This window comes from Phoenix dactylifera, chromosome 4, assembly GCF_051530095.1.
Source record: "Phoenix dactylifera cultivar Ajwa chromosome 4, Ajwa_hap1_PhDact_Kaust_v1.1, whole genome shotgun sequence".
NCBI lineage: Eukaryota > Viridiplantae > Streptophyta > Magnoliopsida > Arecales > Arecaceae > Phoenix > Phoenix dactylifera.
Window position 1 is genome coordinate 46,714,043 of NC_143193.1, and position 9,278 is coordinate 46,723,320.

General features: G+C 36.6%; 1 protein-coding gene across 1 annotated transcript; it reads right to left on the reverse strand.

Moving 5' to 3' along the window:
* Positions 1-481: 481 nt before the first annotated feature.
* Positions 482-6,069, reverse strand: LOC103722163 (calcium-dependent protein kinase 29-like). Its single transcript, XM_017846422.4, has 8 exons — positions 5,383-6,069; positions 3,252-3,375; positions 3,001-3,144; positions 2,648-2,800; positions 1,613-1,728; positions 1,347-1,514; positions 1,013-1,243; positions 482-779 (listed from the first exon to the last, which is right to left on the reverse strand). The coding sequence occupies exons 1-8, from the start codon at positions 5,881-5,883 to the stop codon at positions 633-635; spliced, it is 1,584 nt and encodes a 527-aa protein (XP_017701911.3). The 5' UTR covers positions 5,884-6,069; the 3' UTR covers positions 482-632.
* Positions 6,070-9,278: the final 3,209 nt, after the last annotated feature.

Here is a 9,278-nt window from a genome sequence, read left to right on the forward strand (position 1 = left end):
TCAAGAACTAAATTAAGGAGGTGCAAAGGTTCTTATAGGGGGGAATAGAAAGGATGAGATATCACCATATGTTACTACTTTTGCTGCTGCAACTAGAACAAGAAGAGACTGAAATGGCACCACCACTGCTGCTGCTGCTGCTAGCAAGAAAATAACAAAAGATCTGAAAGAGAAATACAAATAAGTGGGCAATAGACTAGTAGCAACACTCCAAAAAAGTTTCAGGTTCATGACATGGCAAGGTTTTCCACAGGTTCATGACGGGCCTTTCCTCACTCTCTCTCAAAAAAAAAAAAGAAGAAAAAAAAAAGCTGCACATAGCTTGCAACTCAGGTAACCGGTATAGCCACCTTTGATTTGTGCGTAGATTCAGCACCAGCAACAATTGCTGATAAATGGAAGAATCGGACCACCTCCAATGCATCACAGATTTTATTAAAAATTACGTAAAATTTGATAGCCTTGGCCAACCTGAAAAAGTTTGCATGCCACTAAACTATATACGAGTAGGAAATTTCGAACTTCATACCATATAGGTTGGGTGCATTCCTTATAAATAAGAGAAGAAGACAGACTATTTTAATGAGAGGCTTCATTGATCTTTTCACAGTTTTCTTACATGGCTGCTCATTTTATATTCCTTTCTTCAAGGATCCATCTTTAAACATTTTAAGACTGAGGGTGCTGAACACTGCTCGTGAGTACTGGCGTGAAGCATTCCTCCAGTCTGTTCCCGCTTTCATCATCATTTCAAACTCTTCATAGCTTATACGGCCATCCTGCAGGACACATACATGATAATAGATGAGGTTAAAAGATTGGCTTCACTGTAGAATAACATTGTGCTGAAAGGTGAAGCATACAAACTTGTGGCTTCTGTTTTGTGAGGGAAGATGTAACAACTACTAAATAGCCAGCAATCAGGCCAATCAATTATGCCCAAATTGTACTGGTTTAATTCTGATAGAGTATATTGAACAAAGAGAATAGAGAGAGATGAAGTTGATGCAACCTTGTCCTTGTCAACATCGGATATGATATCCAAGATCACTTGCTCATTAGCATCGAGTTCACCACCTCCTAAAGCTTCTCTCAGCTCATCAATTTCAATATATCCACTTCCATCTTTGTCGAAGTGTTTGAATGCTTTTGGAAGGTGTTCCTCGCTGCGGATCTTTCTCAAGTGGATGGATACGGTCACAAACTCCTCACAGTCCAGGTGACCATTTCCATCTATGTCTGCCTGCAAAGATAAAAACAAGTATCTCGGAGTCAGATCAGCACAGATGGAAGGCAAAACAAAACTGTAACATGGAACAGATTGCAAGCATCGAAAAAGCTCTCACCACTTCCATTAACATGTCAATATCTTTTTCTGGCATATGATGTCCAATTAAGTTTAATCCATTTTTAAGTTCGTCAAGTGTTAACTTCCCCTTCTTGTTGATATCCATCATGTGAAACATTTGCTTAATGTCAGCTACTTCCTCCACTGGTAAGTGTTCGGCGACCACCTACAGAATGTAAATTGATGTAAAGATATTTTACTTGTAATTCAAGGCAGAGAAGCATGTCGCTCATATTTTCATGTCAACTTGGGGCTCAAGCTTACTATTAAGGCTTTCTTTTTGAATTTGTTCATGACTGAAAACTGATTAAGCCTTGCTCCGACAGCTTCTCCAAGGGGAATGTTTGGAGCTTGCTTGACATACTGCAGCCAAGGGTGTTCTTCATGTATAATAAAAGCGGCAATTAGTCGATGCAGCAATAACTCAATCTTTCATTACATGAGTTCAATTGATATTGGAAGCTCAAGTTTAAATAGTGGAAAGAGTTCAGGAATCAAAAAAAAAGGGTAGAGACAAAAGTAATGCCTGTACATTAAGTTGATCAATTGGACCAGTCTAGTCTGGCTTATTCTTTTAAGAGAATGAGAAATCTATATATAATTTATGAAGAAAGAAAATGGATCGCTTTTATATTCATATTGCCTCATGATTGAAGAGACTAAGCCAGAGCTTCCAACTTTCACTTGTGAGAGTGAAGCAATCAGACAAATGAGATTCTGTTCATCCCTTGAATGTACCAGAAGAAAAAAATACAAACTTACAAAAGATTACAAGTATTTCATTTTTCAGCAGAGTTCAGCACATTACATTGCTGAGCGAATAGCCAGGATCTGATGGCTCAGTCAAACATATTCTGCAAGTTTCATTTATAACTGTCAGCTATATGGATTGAAATATGATCCTCCAAAGCTTCAGACCATATTCCCACCGCCCCCTAATATGACATGAACTAATAAACTTTTTCTTTGAAAAATAGATGATGAGTTGGTATCGAACTGAAATGAGAAAGCAGTCTTACAAGGTTATCCTAAATCTTGAAACACTGGAGGCAAAGTGCAAAGCAGGAAACAGAGTAAAAGTGTTTCTTTTTTCATTTAAATTTTATCTTAAAGAGGGGTAAACACAAAGCCTCGCCTTCTTTTATTTGGTGAAGGAACCGAACCCAAACGCAAGTCTCTCATATCATACTAAAATTCAATACCGACTCAGATATTTCGTAAATGATGAATCATATGATAAACCAAAGATAGAAAATAAAACACAATATGAATCATGAGGGGAAAACTAAAAGAACATACCAAGAACTTCTTGAACAGTCAACCTAGTGTAGGGATTTGGATCAAGCATGCTTCTCACAAGATGTTTTGCATTTTCAGATACTTTAGGCCATGGCTCCCTTTCAAGATCGATAACTGACCGAATAATCGACTGTGCAATTCCTTCATCAGTTTCTGCAGACATGCAGCAAAGCCCTCAGCATTGGCCAATCAGAGAGATTTTTTTCTCCTTAAGAAGGATTTGCTTCCTTGTGATCCATTATCTGATTCCTATGTAAAACTTTGAGAACCTTTTCTTTCAGGAAAAAAAAAATAACGAGAATATGTTACTAGGATTCTATTGCATAGGATTCGAACTTTGAGAAGAGACACACCTGCCCAAAAAGGCGGGACACCACACAGTAAGATATAGAGAATAACCCCAGCACTCCATACATCTACTTGAGGCCCATAGTTCCGCTTCAGGACTTCTGGGGCCATGTAATATGGACTGCCAACTATTTCATTGAATCTCTCACCTAAAGAAAGAGTCGAAAATAACAAGTAGCTGTAAGACAGTTAAAAAGCAAATGATAACAATTTAACCATCTCAAAAAGGATGCGAGAAATGAAACTGTGGACCTACCAGGCTCGAAGAATATAGAGAGCCCAAAATCGATTGCCTTCAGTGGAGCATTTTCTGATTGATTTGCAAACAAGAAATTCTCTGGCTTGAGGTCCCGATGGATTACCCCATTCTTATGGCAATGCTGCAGTGAAGATGGCTATGCATAAAAAACATGCTATGTGGCAGAATCATCTTGTAACAGAAAATTCAGACTCTTTCTTGAGAACAATTGTGGGAACACAACCATTAATACCAAGGACATGATGCAGAAACTATCTGTGCTGAATACTTGGAAAACAAATCTGAAGATTCAAATGCAGAACCTCCTTCTCTTGGAGGAGGGTTGTGACCACTGGATATCGGCCTATAACCAAGTTACCCAAGAGTGCAAGAACTCTTGCAAGTTTGTTGCCCTTTTTCACCCTCCACAGAACAAAGGCATGATCCCACTCATTTCATTTACAAAAACCAGTAGTTAATATGTGCCTTCCTCATTCTAAAATTTTGAGTCTTCTTCTCAAAGCTTCAAAACCTTAGAAAAGGGTTCTTATCTAGTCATTTTAATCTTTTGCCATGCTGATCTCGTTGTTGAAAAAATACACTTAATTCAATGAATGTCTTTTGGAAGGTTCATGAATGTGTGAAGAGTCACTTTGAGAGTGGTGATTCATATATTTGGGTTTTCTATGTGCATTTAAGTAGTTCATATATTTGGGTTTTCTTTGTGCATTTAAGTAGTTCATGTATTTGCGTTTTCTTTGTGCATTTAAGTAGTTTATGTATTTGGATTCATACATATACCTGGGAGTCCTATAAATACTATGTAAGTCTTATTGTTTTGGCAAGAGGCAAGAGCCAAAGTGAATAGAAAAATTTGGAAGTATTTTGCCTCTTCATCCTTTCCTCAAGAGAAATCTCTTTCCCTATATTCCAACACTCATTGCTGACACTGGTATTGCTGAACATGATATTGATTATGTAAGTTGTGAGCTTGGTCTTGGGAAAGACTGCATTAATTTGTGGCCTCCTGAAACAACTAAATACCAATTGGCCTGCAATAGGGAGGTTAGGCTCTCCTGCATATATAAAACCACCAAAACACAGTAGTGTCACCTGGTGCTCTCATTCTCTGGTCTTCCCTTGCCACAGTAAGTGTCTGTCATTGAATGGAGACTGTCATATTTCCAACCATGTAAGTGGTTAACCTCACAAAATGCTCCATTTCGCTCCCAAGTTTGGAGTTGTAAGGGACACCGTTCTTGTGCTTGTTTTGAAGACCCTTGGAACCAATGTCACAAAATCATCTGAGATGTGCTATTATTTTTTTCAAATTCCACCTTGACTAAAACTATTTCAACTTCATCACCTAAATCTCACCCTCCATCAACTTAGCCACAACTCAGCTTTCTGCCACAAACACGTTTCATGTTTTATTTGAAATGCACAAATCCGGCGAAGGATGGATGGTTAAAGAGGAAAGAAGCAAAAGGTTTTGGAGGTACTTGTTTCTTATGCAATGTACAACAATTCTGGTAATGAAAGCTGAATCAAATTGGAAATTGGAAAAATCTAGAGATTCCCTGTTTTCTTCTTGTAAGCAAAAAGAAGAAATCCAATTATCAAACACTGATATAAAAATCTATCCATATCAGTTCGTCTTCCATCAATTTATTCCTCTCACAATCATGCCTGGATCTATTACAACAACTTATTCTGGGTTCTTAAACCTTATTGACAATAATCCCAATGCATGCATGCAAATATATGAAACTTCATTCCAGGTTACAGAGCTTCATGTTAAGCCTTCCTTTAAAAAAAGAAAAACATCACATTAAGCTCCTAGTAAGACATGCCTCGATTGTTTAATTACCAACTTTGTATCACCTCTCCGTTTCATCCATTCAGCTCCAAGTCCATCAAATATGTCTCTATTTTTTTTCTACACAATATATGAATACAATGAACATAATCACACAGAGCCATCTCCCCGACATCAGCGTATATAGTGATTCTAAAATCACAGGGTATCAACCAAAGCCTAGTTCTAAACATCTAAATCTAAGTAGCAAGAACCAGACGTTGAATCATTCTTGTCACTAATCAATCATCGACTTAAAGTTTCGATCACATAGCCTAAAAATGAACGCACCTGAACAACCTCCATGATGGTCCGCATGACGGTGGCCGCAGCGCGCTCGGTGTAATGGCCCCTGGCAACGATGCGGTCGAAGAGCTCCCCGCCCTCGCACACCTCCATGAGGAGGTGGACCGCCTCCTTGTCCTCGAAGGCATCCCGCAGCTGCACGATGTTGGGGTGTGCCGGGAGGCCGCGCATGATCTCGACCTCGCGCCGCACGTCCTCGATGTCGATGTACGTCCGCAGCTTCCGCTTGGAGATGGACTTGCAGGCGAGCACCTCCCCGCTCTTGGTGTCGGTGCAGCGCCGTGTCACCCCGAACTCGCCGCGGCCGAGCTCCTTCCCGAGCTCGTAGCGGAGGGGGAGGTCGGTGGCCGCCTTGGAGTCGGGGAGGACGGTGATGGGAATTATGGGCCTGGCCTCGTCGTCGTCGACGTCGGTGGAGATGGGCGAGAGGCAGCGGAGGTTGCGGGGTTTCTTGTTGTTGGAGGGGGCGGAGCAGCAGTTCCCCATCTGCTGCCTCTCCCTCTTCTGCCGCTGCCTCTCCCTCTTCTGCCACTGCCTCTCTCTCTCTCTCTCTCTCTCTCTCTCTCTCTCTCTACGAAGGATGGGGGGAGGGGGAGGAGAGAGAAAGAGAGAGAGAGAGGATGGAAGGGGGAAGGGAAGGAGGAGGAGGAGAGAGAAGGAGGAGACCTGGGTCCTTGGCCATGGGAGCTGGTTGGTTGGAGAGCCTTTCTCTCAGTGTTCCCCCGTTCTTTTCTCCCTTCTATTTTGATCAGCCCACCTTTTCTTGAGGGACCGTTGGGATCCATGTCACGTAAGCTTCAAGATTGTTGCATGGAAACTTGCATCAGCAACGGTAAAAACTGCCAAGAATGGGGATGATGAATGCACGTCAACCTCCAAAAATAATAACCATGGTTTAAAATAACGCAGTTATGATCGCTTATTTTCGGAAGGAGCTGGTTATGTTATATATATTACTATTAACAAGGGGTAGTATTTAGAACGTCGTACGTTATTAAACATTTGCACTGTTTATCTGAATAAAATAATATTTTGAGACCTTGTGCCGACTGTTTTTTTTTTTATTTGGTGAATAGTTAAAAATTATTCTTTTATTTGATCAATAGAGATTTGGGAAAACAATGATATTAATTTTCTATTACTCACCATATTTTCCTTGTTTTTAGATAAAACTATTATTTTCTGGTATGACAAGTTAGCAAACATTATTAACTATCTCAATACCAAATAATCTCATTCTAGACAAATTTAGGTAAATAACAGGGGAAACAACTGTAGCAACAGTTTGCCTAGTCAAACCTTTGGATGGTGTCCATTTTTAGTAATTAAATTGAAAAATAATGGATAATATAGATGAAATAACTGCTTGGTAACCAAATTATCTAGCTTTGATTCTTAGGTAGTATACTAAAACTCTAGACCTAGGTAACTATAGTGTGGTGCGTCTCCCTCTATTTATCTTAAAAAATAACAAATCGTAAAAATTACAAAATATCATAATTTATCTTCTACTTTCTTGAGAAAAATATATTATTATTTATCAATACAAATAAATATTATTGATGAGAAGACTCTAATTAGATTTAACGATATAAAGATGCTAACTCATCAAATGTATAGTTGGTGTTTTAACCAAGTAATATTGCATATTTCATAATAATATTAACTTCTTTGATAGGATTGTTCTCGATGTTGTTCATAAATGTCGAACACTTTTAATTATCATTGTATTTTAGTCTGGCACTTGGATATATGTGTATCCTGATGGCATGAAGAAATTTTTGATGTATATAAAGAAAAGATATTACAACCCTCCAACCTACGTCATTGAGAATGGTTAGTATTTATATACTAAACTTCTTATAGAATCGTTAATCATCGTCCCTATAAAGTTTGAGTTCCACATTTTCTTTTATTGTGCTTTTTCAATATTATGAAAATTTAGTCTTGTACTAAAACATAGTTGACATTGAAACAAGAGTCCAAACTCCTTTATTCATTTTTCCCTCTTTTTTTTTGATGTGAAGTCAGTGCTTCATGTAAAAGTTCATCATTTAAAAATACAATGGATTGAGTTTAATCCAAACATAGGATAAAGCAAATAAATTATATATAGATTTAAGTGTAATAGCATAGTTTCTTTTTTCCTTAAGAGAGGAAGAGACATATCTAAAATATCATTTTAATGAGAGAGAATCCTTTTTCTCAAAAATATAAAGATAAGTTGGTTTCTCTCCAAACATATTTTAATTCTTGTAAAAAGAGAAACAATTGCTTCTTCTTGGAAATAAGGAACTCATTTTTATTAATTTTGTACTGTATAATCAATAATAAGGTTCTATATCCACATGGAAATATATATATGCTGGTTTAAGCAACACTTCATTTGATACATGGTGTGAATCTATAAGATACAAAATGACACACAAAAACCAAAATCCATTTGATTAATTGTGTATTGATTATAAAGAAAGCATAATACTGAATAAATAATTTAACATTTTAAGTGCTAGATTATTTACAGCATTAAAAACATTTATTCAAGAAAACTAACAATATTTAATGTCTTATATCGTAATTCTTATTTGATATGTGGCACCTAGTAGATTGATAACCAAAAAGATCTCTAATTATAGGAATTTTCAAAACATCATTATATGGTAGGTGTATACTAGTTATCGAATTTTAGATGTAATGCTTTCCACGGGACGTGGTTCGCTAAAAAATTCTTACTGAATTTTCTAGCTTATCGACTAATTATAGCATGCAGCAAGTTGTAGGAAATTTTAACTACTTAGGTTAGATTATAGAGAATTTTATACCTAGATAGTACAATGTTAATGATTTTTATGTAAATGTTATCTTATAATTTAACTAAAGACACTTGATAGAAATTTGTGAGCTGGATAACCTGGACTTGCCATTGGAAGAAGCATTAAATGATTTGCATTGGATCAAGAACTACATGCATCTTCATCTTAGTGCAATTACGCTGCCCATGTGGTAAGTTGTAAATAAAGATTATATTATAATATTTTAAATGTGTGCATAGAATATTCGAAATATCTTATATCATCATATAGAAATTAATAATAATAATAGAAAGATAGTCTAAAATAGCAGATGATGAATCATGTAATTTATTACATTGAACTCAATACTATATTGGCCCAAAATTTCAAGCAAAATGCTTCTCCTGATAGCTCGAGTAAATTTCAGTATTAAAGTTCTAAAATAGAGAATATATGATGCAATGGTATAATCAATATAGTCAATGTCGTAGGTTACTCTCCTGTAATGGCTATAATTTTTTATAATTAAATAAGAAGTGATTCACTGTGAGCATACAAAGCTTGTTAATGATAATACCATATAGAACTTAATGTCATGAAATTAAATTTTATCCACCCATATAGAATACGAGTTTTCGAAATTCATCTACATATATTTAAACACTAACATGATCAAGATATCAATATTCTTTTTGGTTAAACATGGAAAAGGCATATAAACTATCATTATATTGTATTTGAAGAAATTTATATGTTTGTTTTAACATGCACTTAAAGCTATATCTTCATTAATATTTTCATAAATGTAAAATTTCCTCTAGTCACATATTCTTAGTACACAATTTGCACACAAGGTAATCATAGCAATTCTTGAGTGCTATTTAAACTATCTAACATGACTACAAATTGTTGCTAGAAGTTTTCACTCCAATATCCTTATTACTAGATGTTTTTAACTTTTGCAAGTTAGGAGCAAACGTGAAAGGATACTTCGCATGGTCGCTCACTGACAATTTTAATAGAAGGAGAGCTATACTCATCGTTTTGGGCTTACCTATATTGACTACAGAGACAACAAAAAATGATACC